This window comes from Sceloporus occidentalis, unplaced genomic scaffold, assembly GCF_023333645.1.
Source record: "Sceloporus occidentalis isolate IW3139 unplaced genomic scaffold, rSceOcc1.0.p SCAF_5, whole genome shotgun sequence".
In the NCBI taxonomy this organism is placed as follows: domain Eukaryota; kingdom Metazoa; phylum Chordata; class Lepidosauria; order Squamata; family Phrynosomatidae; genus Sceloporus; species Sceloporus occidentalis.
This window is the reverse complement of record NW_028316985.1, coordinates 159,289,151-159,307,883: the sequence shown is the minus strand read 5'-3', so window position 1 is coordinate 159,307,883 and position 18,733 is coordinate 159,289,151. Positions and strand designations below refer to the sequence as shown.

The window sequence follows — 18,733 nt, the reverse complement described above, 5'->3', positions numbered from 1 at the left end:
TTTATTCTCAGGAGAATAGGGAATTAACACTTATTTAAATCCTGTAAATAATGACAGGATACAGTCACTATTAGGGTTAAGTGTGAGTATTATCACACATGAAATTGCTGCCACTACTGCCGGGTGACTGCAACCCAAGTCCCAGCTGTACTCAGCTGGCTGCTTTGCAAAAACGGACATCTCCCATTGTTGCAAAGCAGCTGGCTGAGCATGGCTGGGACCCAGGTTATAGTTGCCCGGCAGCAACAGCAGTAATTTCACATGCAATACCTGTGTTTAACCACAATAGGGACTGTATCCCACTTGGGATAATTTGCATTATTTACAGTGTGATAAACGTCCATGCCTACTTTAGATGGAATCCACAAAAGCTTATGTCAGAATTTTCTTTTTCTCAATTAAACAGTGGTAATACATGCAGTGGCATTCCCACCCCTGGTGTCACCAAGTGTGTAGGGGCTGCTGGGAGTGGTGGCAGCCAAAAGGGTGTGCTTGGCCCTATCCTTTGCTTCTGCAGTGGATGTCTCCTCATCAACAGGCCTGTGCCACCACAAGTCAGGAAGGCCTGTCTGGGTGTCACCCCTCTTCTGGAGTGAGACCTGGTATGATTCACATGCCCTGCACCCCTCTAGTGAATACATTATTCCCTTATATCTTTTTATGCTGAAACAGACTGTCACAGTAAGGTCTTTTGCAATTTAAGTGTTTCAGCCTAAAGTTGAGAGAATGATTTGACTAAGAAACCTCTACAGTCTGTGAGGAACTCACTCATCATGGGGAAAGGGATTTCAGCAACGTGCTAATATTTGATGTCTATTTTCCTTTATATTGCTTTTAATTATGGTTTAATTATATTTATCTTTTATAGGTTTTTTAAGCAATGTGAGCTTTTATCTGCATCTGTTTTACTTTTTATTAGCCATTTTGCATCTCAAAGCTAAAAAAAGCAGAAAATAAATAAATGTTTGGACTGTGAGCAAGGCACATAGGCTGCTCGGCTATGGCTTGTTCAGCTGGGACTGTGTATGATAACTCAGGATAAAACTGAATCACCACTGGAAAATATTTTCAACATCACCCATGTTATTTTTTTGTTGTTGCTGTTCCAGTTACAGCTCAAACTGTTTCCATATATGGGTTCTTTAAAGGTATAAGATATTCCACTAGTTGTGAAATATTTTACCACTAGAAGGCCCCTGGAATGTATAGGACTATTCTGAAACTTAAAACTATTCTTCAGAAATCGGTTTGTGAACTGTATACCACCTATATGCTTGGTGTAAATGTGAGCATATTAGGCCCCATTGTGGCTTTTCAGTAATGTGAGGAGACTGTTAAAAGCTGGATTTTATAGCAGGAAGTGCCTAAAAGATTAATTTGGTAGTAAAAACAGTTTATATAAGGAAATTATTTTAGTTTGGCTCAACACGACCTACATACTTTTATGCCTAGTATTAGCAGTTGATAAGCAAATAGCATGAGGCATGTGCAAAATATTTTAAGGCCACTGTTCCCTGGCTGATGCTGTATCAGTGGTCATAGACAGCTTTGTATTTTGATAATAATTGTATTTTCCCCTCTGAAACAGCCATACACAGGTATGAATATAATGCTACTAATTCAATGGTTCCTAAGCAAAACAGGATCACATTACAACGCAGTCTCATACATATCTACTGAAAAAAGCAGTCCTCATTAAGTTCACTTTGTCTTATTCAGGTAAATGGGTAAAGATCTGCAGCCTCAAAGCTACCGTAAATCCAATTGCTAGTCTCAACTAGATAATTGAATAAATGGGATTTAAATAAGTGTTAATTCCCTATTCATAACTGAATCACAGGCCTACTCTAGTTGGGTATGATAGTTAGCCATAGTTTGTTAATTATTAGTGAGGGGCCTCTTCACACTACAAAGTTTTACCACTATGGCCCAAAACACACAGGCCAAAAGAAGCAGCTTTTGGCCATTTTGTGGGCATAGTGTTTAGATGACACAGGCCCCCAAAGTGCCTAAAAACCACTCTGATGCTGCAAAAAAGAGCCTGCTGCCTCTGCAAAAAGAAGTCGATTTATACCAACTCCTGGCTGGCACGGCTTGGGACCTGTGGAGGCAGCCTGGTTTGGGAGTGAGCCATGCGGTTGTCATGGTTGCAGCCCAATCGTGGCCTGAGGCTGCTCTGTCCAGCCATCTGCTTCACCTCTTTGATTCTATTTCAATTGTTTCCACTGCATTATAAGGAATCCTTTGGTGAGGCACTAGAGCTCTCCAGCAGAGACTTCTAAGTACCCATTTTTAAACTGCAAATTCCAGGACTCCATAGGAAAGAACCGTGGGAGTGAAAGTGAAATAACAGTGCTATAATTCTGAAAAGATGTTGCCTTCAGGTTCAGAGCCGGCAAACTTCAGAATACAGTACGCCCCCCTGCATCTGAGGGGAATACCATGTCTAGATTTACCATGGATAGAAAAGATCATGGATAATGGTGAACCCTATCTTTCTGGTGGAAGTTGACCATATAGTCAAATTGGAGGACCTCCAGATGCCTAGGGAGTCCTTGTTTAAAAAGGAGATGTTGCTAAGTTAAAACCGCAGTTACTGCTCCCACAGATACCGGGGCTGAAATGTACTAATTGCTGGGGAAGAACAGATGGAGATGAATTTGTCCCCATGTCCTGCCTGTGGACTTCTACTGTGTTCTGATTGGTTAGTTGGCAGGGAGTTAGGATTTTGGGCCAGATAGACCTTAAGCTAGATCAGAACTCTTCTTACAACCTCAATAATAAGAAGATAGTGCTGTGTCTGTGGCAGTATTTCAGGAGATATGATCACCTCTTAATATTTACATTCCACTGGGAGGTAAAAATAATAGCATGGATGAACAAGTAGAGTTTGCTGCATACACTTCAAGAGATCACACATGGAAAACACTTCTCACCTCTCCGACATTTCTTTTAATGACTCAATTTCCTCCAGTATTACTACTAAGCAAGGAATTCTTCTTATTTTTTAAAAAAGAAACACCCTCCCCCCGCTTTTCATATACAGTATTAGAATAGCCCCCCTACCCCTTTTTACACATTCTATTGCCTGCTCTGGGCCTTTGGGAAAGTGAAATGTTAATGGAAATAAAGTAAATACTACCGTCCAAATAGACTTTACCCTAAAGGCACAGTATCATTGGCTCATTTCCCAACACACACTTGTTTCTCTTCCATACTCTACATTTTAAAAAAAGTGGAAAACACACAAGTGCAGAGACTGTAACACAAATGAGTTCAATGGTATGCTTAAATGGCTCCCTTGCTGTAAAACTGACATGTTCCACCCTGCTTAATGGAACTCTGGCCATGTCTAACAAGCCGAGTCCAACAAATCTACTCATTGTTTATAGATAGATTTGAATCTAGAATACTACACATGCGAATCAAACATCTGCTTTCCGAAAAACACCTCATTCTCATGTTGTATCAGGTTGCAGAGCAAAGGGTACTGGGTTACATGGTTATGGCAAAGACAAGCTTGCAGTAACCAAAGAACTGAATTCCAGGACTTGTAGTAAATCAGCCAAGCATGGACTGATCTGAAGAAAAGGTGACCCTAATTGTGTAACATCATCTGGCATTCCAGCCCCAGAAAACAGATTAATTTTTATATTCCCCACTGTCTATATTTATTTGATTAGATACTGCTGAACATTTTCCAGGTGTTTCAGAGTAATTGCCTTTTTCAAGATTTCATGAAGATCTTACTTCCTTCTATCACTTTTAAAAACAACTGAAAAGTATGAAAGGAAAAAACACCAAGTAAATGTATAAGACACTCATTTCTAATAAAGAAAGTTGCATATTCCTGAAAGATGGCTGTCATTCCTAAATAAAGTTATTGGATGGTGCTGACTGCTTCACAAAGAGCACACCTCCTGTTTTATTCAAATCATTACATTTATATCCCTTTTTTCTTCCATGAAAATAATAGCAGTATATGTAGGGCAATGATCAGATCCAGATATGGTTCTTTTAAAAAAAACTTACTACATCATGTGGCTTTTAATTATGGTCCTAATTATGCAAATCAGTAGAAATGACTACATGATGAGTCAAATTAACATCCTTAGGAGTACCTTTCTATTACAGAAGAACCTATTGACTTCCATAAAAATTCTGTCTTAAAATATGTTTTGAGAAATTAAAATCCCGACACCTGCTTGCATATCACCTCTCTATTTACCAGCAATTTGGTTACGTGTTTTCCTTTACTTCCACATACAGATACTTAGAAAACAGTGATGCATTATATAATTAGCACAGGAATTTTTTTGTCATCCAATATAATTTCTCTGTCCTCCAAGTACTATGGCTGTGTTCAGAAGTAAACTTTCCCTCTACATTTACAATGTCTTAATTGAATATAATTGAAATTTATTTCACTATTCTTGCTTTTTTAAGTTGTCCAGGTGGATAAAAATGGTTTATTTGTTTTGTTTTGTTTTTCAGTTAGCAAAAATTATTCAAAAGATGGTGAAAGCAGATTTTTTTTGAGTAAGAAAATATTTTTAACCCAGTAAATTCTCAAAATACAACTACATTAACGACTGGCACTGGGAAAGCTGTGTGTGTGGGGGGGAACCCAAAGTATGCCAGTTGAGAGTACACATGAATAACAGCAGGAAAAAACATTGCATGTTGTGGCACTTTTCATACTCCCTTAAAAACTATGAGGAGCAGGGGAAGCCATGTCCAAAAATTCTTCGATTCTATCGTCCTTTTTTTTCTCCACCCCTGCATCTCTCCCAGCACAAAAATATAGCCAATTTTACATAAGCATCTTGAACAGTCTACCATGATCTCAAGACATTCCTAGCAAAATTAGCAATTATAATGATCTAAATGACTCCCACATTAACTAGGGAAGTAGATTGTTCTTCGGTGCTTGTGTGAGCCAATATAAAGTAAGTAAATCCTGAGGAGTGTTAGTGAAGGCCATCCAAAATGCTATTTCATTCAATGTTATGCAATGGCCAGGAACTGATAAAAAGGAAAATGAAGTGAGAAAAACTTGGAGAAAACATTGGACATGGAGATTCTAAATCTAAGAGGGAAAATCCTTCTTTTTGGTGCAGCAAAAAGGCTCCATAAATTGTTCCATATCATGGGTGCATGACTCCATCTCTAGCTCATGATCTCCAGATACCTCAAACTGTGCATGTATAACACATGGCATTATTTAAGCATTAAGAAGAGCTGGGTAAAAGGAATGTAGTGGGCCCTTGGTATTTGCTGAGGTGTCCGCAGAGGTTTTTTTCAGGCCTTCCCAGGGATATCAAAAACCATGGATGCTCAAGTCCCATTACATACAATAGTACAGTAAAATGGTGTCCCTTATTTAAAATAATAAAACGAAGCCTGGCTTTTGCGGGGGGGTGGGGGGGAGGTTGTGTGTGGATATTTTCAAACCATAGTTGCTTGAATATGTAGATGCACAATCTGTGGATATGGGGGACTGACTGTAAACTATAAAAATTATTACTCTTGTGCTCCTAATAGAGGGTGTATCACTTGGTCTTCCCCTTCACTCTTCAGTTAAAAAACACAGGGCATGCTGAGTTTTTCCCTTCAGAAGGATCCAGTACTAGGAGAGTAAGCACACAACAGAATTAAAGCAATTTGACACCATTTTAAATGTCATGACTCTGTCCTACAGATTCCAGGGCTTAGTAGTCCACTGAGGTATTCAGTCTTGTCTGTCAGAGAGCTATAGTACCTCACCAAACTATAAATATAAACTCCTTTAATTCTGCAGTGTAGATACACCAGGCTTCTCAGAAGGGATGTCAGGGCTCCTTCTGAGAAAAATAGAGCTGATCTGTTTTTAAGGATTACAGAAGCTGTTCAAGAGGACCACAGAAGACATCAATCCCGTGGGAAGAACTATGAGTTTGGTCTCAATGACTTGTTCTTTGGAAGTTTACAATAACTATGCTGAAACATAAATTTTAAGGTTAAATGCAGCCACGTGACTGCTGAAGATGTATGTTTTCAATATACAAAGTAAGTGAAATACACAAAGAAGATAATTGTTTGGAATTATTTTCTTTTGTTATTTGTGTATGTACAGAGGGGAAATGCATTTGAATGAACTCTGCCTAACTGTTAGTGAATAATAGGTTAGATCTGGAGATTAAGCATGCAGAATCACTGTGTGTCAGGAATTCATTTTTTACCCTGTTTCTTTCATCCATGCAAAAGTAAGCCCTTAGTAACCATAGCAGTACAAATAAGTAATTTTGGATGAGATGGTTCTGGAATTAAAAAAGAAGGTGGATTGAGGAAAAATGTGCAATTCCATATCTATCACATTGGTATATATTAATAGCTAGCATATTCTTTCCTATGACTTGGATCTCCATGTTGGGTAGGTGTATTTTAAGTATAGGTAACGAGATGAATTGGCAAATTAAGATGGAGATTGGTAAAATGAAAAGAACACCTATCATCTACAGTATCCCACTATCATTGACAAAGTGATCATTTCAGGAGATGCCAAGTCTATTCTGTGTTTTTCTCATTGTTAAAAATGAGGGTAGAAAGTTTTAGCCATTACTTATCAGAATAATGCTGCACCAGTGTTTTTAGCAGGAAAATCTGTGGAAATAATATGGCCAGAATCCAGTGCCATGTTTCTGTAAAGTTCACATAACAATGAATTGAACTTGAAACATGCTTGATCATAATATGTTTTTTTCAACATTCATTAAACTATGTTAATACTGTATACTGTATTGCTTATTGAGTTTTAAATTATAATGTCTAACGAAGAGTTCTTTCACTGTTACATATGGAATTTGTAACACGCTCCAAAACTGGAGTGTGTCCAGAGGAGGGCGACTAAAATGGTGAAAGGTCTGGAAACCTTGCCCTATGAGGAATGACTCAGGGAGCTGGGGATGTTTAGCCTGGAGAAGAGAAGGTTAAGAGGTGATATGATAACCCTGTTTAAATATTTGAAAGGATGTCATATTGAGGAGGGAGCAAGCTTGTTTTCTGTTGCTCCAGAGAACAGGACCCGGAACAATGGATGCAAGCTACAGGAAAAGAGATTCTACCTCAGCATTAGGAAGATCTTCCTGACAGTAAGGGCTGTTCGACAGTGGAACACACTCCCTCGGAGAGTAGTGGAGTCTCCTTCCTTGGAGGTCTTTAAGCAGAGGCTAGATGGCCATCTGCTGGGGATGCTTTGATTTGGATTTCCTGCATGGCAGGGGGGTTGGACTGGATGGCCCTTGCGGTCTCTTCCAACTATGATTCTATGATTAATTTCCTGATGTGATTCTGTTATTTTGACTGCTTAAATAGTACTATTGAAGCACTATATTCCTGCTTATACTATATTTCAGACAATTCAGAAACCAGCAGGAACCTATTTTACTGTTCTGAGTATCAGTGAAAACTATGAGGCAAACTGGAGAGGTCGTGAGAACTCTAATAGTATCATATGTTGTTATTGGCTTCCCTGAAAATCTTCATTGTTCACTATTCAGCACAGGATCACTGAGCTTGATGGGCCATTGACCCAAAAAGACTACTGGAACAACTGTTTTACAAGCAATCAGATCCAGTGTTTCAATTAAAGTAGAATAGTAGTGATGTTTTAAAACACAGTGTCACATGAATGCAAACTTGGAATAAGCACCACAGGCTGTTGATATATATTTTATGTAGGCCCAGTGGGGCCCAAACTCCTGCCAAATGACATAAAGATTCATCAAGAAGAAGAAAGCCAGTACTGCCAAATAATATATTGAATATTATCTTCCCAATAAAATCTAATGTTATGCACCATTTAAAAATGATATATTTGTCTAGAACCTACTTTTTCCTCTTCACAATTAAGGAATCTTGTTTAACATATTCCCATATTACATTCACAGTCATATCTTCCACAGTAAATGTGGTGCAAACAACTGCAACTTTAGCACACATTATTAAATGCACTGGGTTGGATCCATATTTAGTCATACTTTGAGCAGATACATTGAAATCAAAAAAGCTTAGGCCAATCATGAGTAATTTTCTGAATGTACATTGTGCATGTCAACACATCTACCCAAGTATGGCTAAATCTGGATCTGATCCATTAGGTAGTGATCAAAGCATATTTTGTCCTCTTCTGTTTAATTTGCAAATGTCTTTAAATAAGAACTGATAACTTTTGTTCCTTTTCTTTAAAATGGTTAAAATTGTTAACACCTTCTCTTGCTGTGCAACACTAACACCACAACTGAATGCTCCAATTACTCTCATTGTGTTTACCGTGAATTAGATCTTTCATTCTGTTCCACATTTGCTATATTTGACTAACTTTCTTTCAGGTCTAAAATTCACCTTGAATATTTCCATCTTGTATTTAAGATTACTTGTCTTATCTATCTATCTATCTATCTATCTATCTATCTATCTATCTATTAATTATCTATTTTAAATGAAGGGCTGTGGCAAAAACTGCACAAAGGACCACCTGTAAAACAATATTTGTTTCATTTGTAGTTTGAAAGAAGATTAGCAGTAATAAGGAAAACCTGAACATCATGCTATAAAGAGGCTCAATTTATAGTGTTGTGTGAATTCAAATCATTTTCATATTCTGTTGACCCTAAGGAGAACCTATCATGGGGTTTTCTTGGCAAGTTTCTTCAGAGGGAGTTTGCTATTGTCTTCCTATGAGGCTGAGAGCGTGGCTTGCCCAAGGTCACCCTGTGAGTTTTACAGCTGGTCTCCAGAATTGTAGTCCAATGCTCAAACCACTATGAATGAATAACAAAATAAAATAAAATAAAATAAAATAAATACAATGGTAAACTATGACCCAATAAAAATATGAGCTTAATTTCATTCAAATTAAAGAAAAGCACTTTTCAAATAAATCAGCAATCAGTTCCTTGAGAATGCTAAGTAAGTCTAACACTCCTATTTTAACAATTATAATGAAATAATCTATTCAGTAAGAGCTCAATAAGAAATAGAATAAATCCCATGTAAAATTAAGAAGACCAGCAAATTAGAAGAGCATAGCCTTCCTCCACATCCCCTCTTTTTCATATCAGTTTGATATTACAGAAATGTTTTATGAAGGTAGCCGAGAGGTTACTTCAGTGTAGAAAGCTCTCCATGTCGAAAGGACTTCCATGATCATATTTGGAGAACCTACTGGTTCAGCATAAGGGATGCCAGGGCACTTGGTCAGGATAGATCAATTACGATCAGAATCTACATAATCCCTTCACTGATAGGAGTGATGGTGGATGATAGGCTTTGAGCTTACACAGACATCTAAGATTACTTCCCTCTGGGGGTGAGGCTCCTTTGTCCAGAGACAGTCACTGTGATTGTCCAGCCATTTAAAGACTTCCAGTTCTATTCTTCCCTCCTGGGAACTTTACCTTAATCCGAAAACTGACCTGGATATATTTTGGCCTATAAGTATACCTTCTCGGGCGCTACCAATTTGGTCTTATTTTGAGCTCAGACAGACACTCGGTCCGTATCTTGCCTGATTCCTCAGCATTTGCCAGTAGCTGCAGAGCGATTTAACTTCACAGAAAAACTTCCTCTTCCAACTGGATCCTCTGCTTCTGGAATCAGGTACAGTAACACCCTTATTGCAGTCCTAAAAGTCACTATCTGCTGCTTCCTTTTATATTGCTAGTTCTTACACATGTGTGTGAGTGTGTGTTTTTTTGGATGAAAGTTGATTTCCCCTTTTGCTGTTATAAATAAACCTATATTTGGACCTTGCAATTTGAAATTCTGTTTCTTTGAACCATTATACACAGGCTTGAGCACTGCTTTTAGTTGCCCAAAGTCCTCCCAGCAGCATCACTTGAGCTAATAAAATTCCCTCTATTAAATATTGGTTGTGGGTACCCTCTGGGATTCTGGCATTTTGGGTAACAATATCAATATAACTCAAAATTTCAGTTTTTTGAAGCTCTACTAAAAATGCTTCTTTCCCTTTGACTAAACACTGAAAATTTATATAGCCTGTGTATACCAGCAATATGAGAGCCACAAATTCCTCAAGGATTCATAGAAAAAGGGAAATATTTGTGCCTTGCTACTACAGAGAGCAACATTAGATCTATTATAGCACAGTAGAATTTGGCAGAATGATATAACAAAATATTATTTTGATATAATGTGTATGGAACTAATTACCCAGAGGGTGGGGTGGGTTTTCCCTTATTAGATGTGTTCAATCAGAGAACAGACATCCCTGTGTTGCCTTCTGGGTAAATACCCCATAAAGCAAGTCCCTTACAGTCAAGAATGCAGTATCTTGCACCCAGATTCATCTGATGAATCACTTATGCCTGACTTCAAGGTGGTATATGTTTTCTTTTTAATTCACAAGATTAAACACTTGTCTAGCCAATACTGTTTTGCCTTTATGGTGTGACTACATATGAAATACTATTTACAGTATTGATCAGTCACTTTGAAAGGGGCATCATATACCTGAAAAATATCCAGGCTGCCAAGACATTGGAATAACTCACCTGCAAGGAAAGGTTCTATTGTTTGGGGCTGTTTACCTTAAAAAACCCAAGCTGAGACATGGAAGACAGGGCAAATGTCTCCAAAATTATGCATGTTATGAAGGAAGTAGACAGGCAGAAACTCTTTCTCCTTCTCGCATAAAACCAAAATGCATACTAAAACTCATATGATCATGATGCTAGGGAGTGAAAAATGGGTTCTTTTAAACTACTGTTTTGTTTTGCTCCAGTGAATTTATGAAGAGTGACCATAAAAGCACACCAATAAAGCAAATTGATGGCTTGAAATCCCAGACAAAATGGTGCTCAGAATTCTTGTCTATACTCAGAGCCAAAGACATTGCTGGGCAAATGGTAACTGATAAGGCAGGCGGGCCAGCATCATGAGCTGGAGAAATTCATATTCAGATCTTCAACACTATCATTAATATGTGGACTCTCTAAACTGGTGCTACTCAAACTGATGGTCTATGGGCCGGTACCAGTCTGAGAGTCATTGGTTGCTGGTCCACTGCAAGTTTCCAGGAAAGAAAGAAACAGTTGTAGGCAATGGGCACAAAAATCATTGATCCCGAGGTGTCAGCAAATTACTTTTGAGATCTGGCAGACATTTACCACACTACTTCTCAACAGTTCCACCTTGTGAAGGGTAGGTAGGAGGGAACCTAAATCATAAGGAATAGGTCGCTAACTGATATCTTCCATGGACAAAATGAAGTCTGTATTTTTAAAAAATCAGAAGAAGACTAGGACTTGGAAGGGCAGCCTATGAAAGAACTAGACAAGATCTTCAAGTGTAAAGGCAGATCACTAAATACCTAAAGTCAGGACCGTCTATGCCATATATTTCTGATATCTAGGTGTGGTTGTGAAAGTTGGACAGTGAAGACAGCTTTCACAACCACAGGAACTAAACTAATTTGAAATAAGGTACAAGGGAAGAGTTCTATAGATACTATGGACTGCCAAAAAGATAAATAAATGGGTTCAAGAGCAAATCAACCCTGAATAATTCCTAGAAGCCAAAAACACTAAACTGAGAATATTGTATTTTGGGCATATCATGAGAAAACATGACTCTTTAGGAAAGACAATAATGCTTTATAAAGTAGTAGGAAAAGAAGACCACATTACAATTGATAGACTCAGTCAAAGAAGCCATGGCCTTGAGTGTGCAAGACCTGAGTAGGGCTTTTGATAGCAGGGTGACTTAGAGGTCTCTCATTCACAGGGTTGCCATAAGTTGAAATTGACTTGATCACATTTAACAACAAACGACTTGGTGATCTCTTGTACAGTTGTACTCCATACACTGAAGTGACTTGATGGCAATTAACAACCTCAAAGGACAATGTCCAAGAAGACCTGAAAGACTGCCTTTCATCTTCAACATTATCATTCCTATTTCTTTGTCCTGGGCTCACAGGAGTCAGCTTTTCTAATAATCTCTGGAAAATGAAAGCAGGCAGATCTGTTTGTGCTGAAGTCCTGTATTTGAAGCTTAGGAAAAAAGAATTCCTGCCACTGATTCTCTTGAAGTTTTAACATATTTTTAGATCCATTCGTTCACCAAGAATACAAATAGTTCAACAGGACATAAAGGCAATGAGAAAGACTTCTGTCCTCTTTTTAGAAGAGGGGAAAGAATTTACACCTTATTTATGTCTTACATCTCTCCGTAACTTCCTAGGACAATTGTAACGTGTTCTGTCCAGGACTGCCCTAGCTTTTGTGGCATTGGCTTTGAGTTAATATTAGCATCTCTCCTCCCTATCCGAAAACATATTATAATACTGCAGCACTTTAAACCGTGTCTCTTCAAAGCAAAATTAAAGATGCTACTCATAACTATAAAAATACCTTGAACACAATTCATACTTTATTTTCCATAACTCTAAAACAGGAACACACTCCTCTGCATGAAAGTGTGCTCTATGTGTTGTGGATTGTGTCTTGCTCTAAAAGTAAAATGGCAAAGCAAATGTAGTTTCAATCATGCCAGTCTAGCACACTTTAAAGAAAATCAGACCAAAAGGAAGGGAAATCTCATTTTTCCTATAATGGTTTCCAAAAACACAGCAACTGGATTTTTAGACTCATTGTCTGAACAGCCTGCTTTAATAAGCACATGCACTCCTCCTCACCCAATCGATTTGTTTTAATTCTCTCCTTGCCTAATTTAAACAATATGAGCTTTATAGCTAGCAATCAAGATTGGCAATCTACATTTCTTCAGATTTCAGTTCTCTCCTGAGCCACGATGAAGTTCCAGTTTCTCCACAATTAATAGGGAAAGATCATCACCTAGACAAAAACATTTCTCATGGCCAGCTGAATGAAATATTGTCATATAGCCCTGAAGACCCTGCCTACTAGACATCTGTAAACTATAGGTCTGGTCTGCAGAGCATTTTCAGGTGGCTCCATAGCTGTCTCTCACTATGTTTCCAGCTCTTCCAACCAAGTTAAATCAGTTTTCATTTTATTAAAACAAGCTTGCTGATACTAATATAAGTGAAAGTGGGTTTTCACATTCATGCATCATGCTAATTTACATAATTCATCAGATACCTGGTAATTTGTACCATACATACAGAGATGTCATTCTCATTCACTATACCTTTTCAAATATTTTAATACCAGAAGCAAGTGCCTCAGTACATGCCTGTGTGCAAATATAAAAGTAAAGATTCAATCATATAACAATTACTGAAGTAGCCACAAGGTGGGCAATTTCATTTGTGCATAACATAGTAGACAACTTGTTTGCAAATGGACCACAATATGAGGCGGGGGTTGGGACATCCCTTACATGTTGCATTTTAATTATATTGTAAACATAGCAGAGCCAATATGATATATTGGTTTGAACATTGGGCTCTGGAGCAGTGATGGTGAACCTTTTCGAGGCCGAGGGCCCAAATTGCAACCCAAAACCCACTTATTTATTGCAAAGTGCCATGTCCCTCTGGCTTTCTAACAAACTCTGGCAAACTCTGTGCTGGGATGATGGCACATGTGCCCACAGAGAGGGCTCTGAGTGCCACCTCTGGCACACATGCCATAGGTTCGCCATCACTGAGACTAGGTTTCAGATCCCCACTTGGTCATGGAAACACAATGGGTGACCTTGGGCAAGTCACACCCTTTCAGCCTCAGAGGAAGGCAAACCTCCTCTGAACAAATTTTGCCAAGAAAATCCTATGATAGCTTCCCTTACGGTTGCCAGAAGTCAGAAATGAGTTGATGGCACACAACAACAAAACATGTAAGACCATGGTTTTTCACCCCATTTCTGGAATGTATTTAGAATAATGAGAGCTACATGAAAAATAACATGTGAGAGAGAAACAGAAGTCTTGAAACCCTAAGAGCCTACATACCTAGAAAATGAGTAGGAGGAATAATAGGCTTCATGCCTGTTCTTTAGGAAACCCAAACAGTCAAATAATTTTGAGAGGTGTGTCTTCTGTAGATAGTTGCCCCAACATTGAATGCCACTGTAATCAGCTGAAGAAGACACAGTGGTCCTGCGGCCCTTATACTGGATTTCATCTGAAAGCTCAAAGGTCAAAACCACGCAGAGTAAAACTGTAAACTGGAAAACTGGAAAAATAAAGATCTTTTGTACATCATGTTCAGAATGGATTATCACAGTTACAAATCAGACTCTATACATTTGATACAGCTGCTATAAAGTGTATAATTTTAGCTATTTTGGTGACATACATTTCTGACTCTGTGTAAGGAAAGGACATACTCAGTCCACCAACTTTTTTCTAAGAGATATGAAGCTAATCTGATTTGAAAATCATTATTTTGGATAAACTGGAGTACAATTTTAGACAGTTACTTTCAAAAGCTATGTTACAGTCAGAATGCATAAGTGGAACATAATATCTGGCTGTTCTCCAGTGCACTGTGTTACAAAATATAAAAAAGTTTGAAAGTGTTTTCAGTGAATGTATTTTTGACCCCAGAACACAGCCATCTAAAAATACACTTGTAAATGTGTTTAATATGACATGAGGTGTTGTGTATTTCTTTATTTCTTTATAATTAAATATCTGTTAATTGCTTTTCAGTCCATCAGAGTAAAGCACAATAAAAAAAGATTTTTACAACAAAAAATTGTTGTTGTTTTTTTATAAAACTGATTTCGAAAAATTACAAAAAAAAGTTTTAAAAACTAAAGACCATATGAAATAGTAGAATTTTGGCTGCCTTACAGAATCCAAATCTATCCAAGGATAGATCCAGCCTTACAACATGGTACCTGTTATTACAAGAGTAGCACCTGAATTATAAGATCACACAGCTATTCCAAATGAAATTCTACTGCAACCAGCACTCACTCCCTTTGGACTGCAGGATCCCCCCCCCCCCCTCAGTTGCAGGGTTTTCCCCCAACTGAGGTGTTAAGGATTGGCCAACTGGAGGCAGAGTGATTTTCTCATGACTTACAAGAAAAGATGGGAGCTAAGCAAGACAAGCAAATGGAACAACTTGAACTTTCATTCATTCACTTGCTGTTTCTGCTTGACTTTGCAAATGAGAACCTTCTGGTGCAAAGATTCAGATTTCCCTTTCTTCTCAAGTTATGTTAACAACTCAGACCTAGGAAGATGCCCACTTTTTGGCAGCTTTTATGTGAATGGAGTGACAAACAGCCTTTAAGGATACCCCTGTAAATCAGCTGCTAAACTAATATTACAAAGTGAACAATTAGTGCCAAATTTTCATTTAACAAACAATGGATTTAGCAAAATAGTTTTGATTTTATTATTATTAAGTCACTAACATCTTTAAATTTTGGTTAAGGGCAATCCTTTCAAGTGATGTTCACTCTCTGAAGTTATACATATGGTCTGTCTGTTTTATACACACAAATAAAGTAGTGGTGGAATTCAAAGATATAGCCCTGTTAGTCTGGAAAATCAGTATGCAAAGGGATCTTGTAGTACCCTTGAGACTAAATGACAGGAAGACATTGGTAAGCATGAGGTTTGGTAGACTTGAGTCTACTTCCAATGATTCAATTAGATTCAAGTCTACCAAATCTCATGTTACCAGTTTCTTTTGTTCAGTCAGTCTCAAAGGTGCTACAAGATCCCTTTGCACACCAATATTGTGTGTGTTTGTCCCTAAAGTACTTCAAAGGTCAGAAAACACAGAATCTCCAGCTACAAAACCTTCTGTGATAATAAAGGGGCAATTTTATACTCAGTTTATGGAGAAGGCATGTCCCACTGAACTCAATGGGCCTTACTTTTTCACATGATTGTACATGAACCCCATTAGAGGTTTTGGAGACCACAAGGCTCCTTCCATGCCTATGAGCAGAGGATTAAAAGACTGATGGTATATTTGAATTTTATGTGGTGTGAGAAGCATAGTGGTTTGAGTATTGGACTATAACACTGGAGACCAGGGTTCAATTCCCAGCTCAGCCATGAAACCCATTGGGCAAGTCACACACTCTCAGCCTCTGGAAAAGACAATGGCAAAGCTATATAGTCTTTTGTGGGGTTTTCAGGCTATGTGTCCATGTTCTAGAAAAGTTTATTCCTGATGTTTTGCCAGCCACAGATGCAGGTGAAACGTCAGGAATAAACTCTTCTAGAGCATGGCCACATAGCCCAAAAAACCCACAAAAGACTATAGGTGTCAGCCATGAAAGCCTTCGACTTCATAATGGCAAAACTCCCCAGAACAAATCTTGCCAAATAAAAACCTCATAAAATGATCACCTTAAATGGGACCTGACAAAATAAAAGTTAAAAATACTCATATGAATGCAAATTCATTATTATTATTATTATTATTATTATTATTATTATTATTATCCACCCTTCTCCCAGGGCTGGGACTCAGGGCGGCTTACAACGTTAAAAAACACCATACAGTTAAAAAACATACAAAAACAGTATTTTGAAATAGAACAGATTACTTCAATAATTCAAACAAAGTCAGTGCTAAAAATCAAGTGCTTCAAAAAGATTAAAATGCTTAAAAATACATGAAAACAATATATCACTGCACTTCATCGCACGCCTTCAAACCTTTCTGTTTTAAAAGCCTGTCTAAACAAGTAGGTCTTAGTCTACTTGAGCTTCAAAGTCAGGTTCAGAAGGGGAGGACCTTTGGAAATCCCCCCTGGACAGAAGGTGGAAATGGAGGACATGTTCTGGGGAAAGGAGGACGCCTGGTCACCCTGGCTCAAAATGGAGGACAGTGTGGAATTCTTTCTGGACAGAAGGCTGAAATGGAGGACCTGTCTTGGGAAAAAAGGGCAGCTGGTCTCCCAAAATAGAAGACATTGTGGAATCCCTCCTGGAGAGAAGCTTGAAATGTAGGGCCTGTCCTGGTCACTCTGGCTCCAAAGGGCCATGATGACATTCCTCCTGGACAGAAGGAGGTGGGAATGGACGGTCTGTCCTGGAAAAGGAGGACGCCTGGTCACTCTGGCTCAGAATGGAGGACAGTGTGGAGTTCCTCCTGGACAGCAGCTTGAAATGTAGGACCTGCCCTGGTCGCCCTGGCTCCAAAGGGCCACCGTGACCTTCCTCCTGGACAGAAGGAGCCGGAAGGGGGGCCTTTCCTGGAGAAGGAGGAGGACGAGCCTGCTCGCCCCGAGCCAGCCCCAGCCCCAGCCCCAGCCCTTACCTCCCGGTGATGAACTGGCTCCTGGACGGGGTGCACATGGGCTGGACGTAGTAGTTCTCCAGCTTGACGCCTTCGGCCGCCAGCCGGTCCAAGGTGGGCGTCCGGATCTCGGAGCCATGGTAGCCCACGTCCCGGAAGCCCTGATCGTCCGCCAGGATGAAGACCAGGTGGGGCGGCTGCTGCTGCTGCTGCTGCTGCGAGGGGGCCGGCGGGGGCTCAGGCCCTTCTCCTTCTCGGAGCCCAGGGGCCTCTCCGCCGAGCGCTGAGCCGGAGCTGAGGAGGCTGAGCACGGAGAAGAAGCCGGCCAGCAAAGCCCCGGCTCGCATTTTCCCTCGGCAGAGCCGGGTCCGAGGGCAAGCCCCAGGCGGCCAAGCCCCTCCCTTCTGGGGGAGAGGAGGGTTAGGGAACTAGGCGGGCTCTGCTTCTTTTCCTCCCCTCGGGGCCCATGGCGACCAGGCTGAGGGGCGCCCTTAATAATAATAGCAAGAAGAAGAAGAAGACTTGGATGTCTATCCCGCCTCTCCCCGGGAAAACCGAGGGCGCCCTCCTGTCCCCATCCTCCTCAGCCCCTCTGAAGGTGGAGGAGAGCCAGGGGCCCCTCAGTCCTCTCTATCCAAAAAGAAAGGTCCCGTCGCTCCTGAAGGGCGGGAAGCAAGGAGCCAGGAGGAGAAAGAGGAGGAGGAGGAGGACGCCCTCCTTCCCTCTCCCCTCGCCTCCCTCTTTGCTCCCAGCCCTGCCTGGCCAGCCCAGAAGGAGCCACAGAAAACCCCGCGCCCTCGGGACCTTCAGGCGGGAAGAGCACGGACCAGGAAGGCAAGGGACAGCCCTGGTTCAGAAGGTGAACCTTGGATGGGAGGGAGGACCCATTGAAGATGGAGCAAGCAATGGCTGCAAGCTCCAGGGAAAGAGAGTCCACCTCAACATTGGGAGGAACTTCCCTGACTGTTCGCCAGAGGAACACTCTCCCTCCACATTTGGAGGTTTTCACACAGAGGCTGGAGGGTCCTCTCTTGAGGTGCTTTGAAAGACATCCTAAAACAAACGACAGTCCTTGCCCATAGAGAAGCATTGGAGAATATTTGCCCATAGGGAAACATAGGGGAATATTTGCCCATAGGGAAACATAGGGGAATACTTGCCCATAGGGAAACATAGAATACTTGTCCATAGGGAAACCTTGGAGATATTTCCCATGTCCCCCTATGGGCAAGTATGGTTTCCCTCTGAGCAAGGACTATCATTTGTTTTAGTATGTCCTGTGCTTTGATACTGTCTTCCTCCATGGCACAATGGGTTTAGACTGGATGGCCCCTGAGGACTTTTCCAGCACTATGATTCTAGGAGGCCTATGGGCCAGTGGGTCGTGTTTCTCTTTGGTGTATCTCATCAGTGTCCAAGGAAGCCCCCTCTGGGCACAACTTGCCAAGTGACCAGTGCTCCTGAGAATGTGAAGATTGAAACCTTGCCCCCCTCCTTTCTTCATAGGCAGCTCTGAGAGACGCCCAGGAAAGGGA

The 18,733-nt window shown here is 40.2% G+C and overlaps 1 protein-coding gene across 1 annotated transcript in view; it reads right to left on the bottom strand.

Annotated features, from left to right (window-relative positions):
• Nucleotides 1-17,545, bottom strand: part of ARSJ (arylsulfatase family member J) — a 40,952-nt gene extending 23,407 nt beyond the window's left edge. The window contains exon 1 of the mRNA XM_089527069.1: nt 17,220-17,545. Within this exon, the coding sequence (XP_089383195.1) occupies nt 17,220-17,545 (326 nt within the window). The remainder of the gene's footprint in view (nt 1-17,219) is intronic.
• Between the last annotated feature and the right edge of the window lie 1,188 nt (nt 17,546-18,733).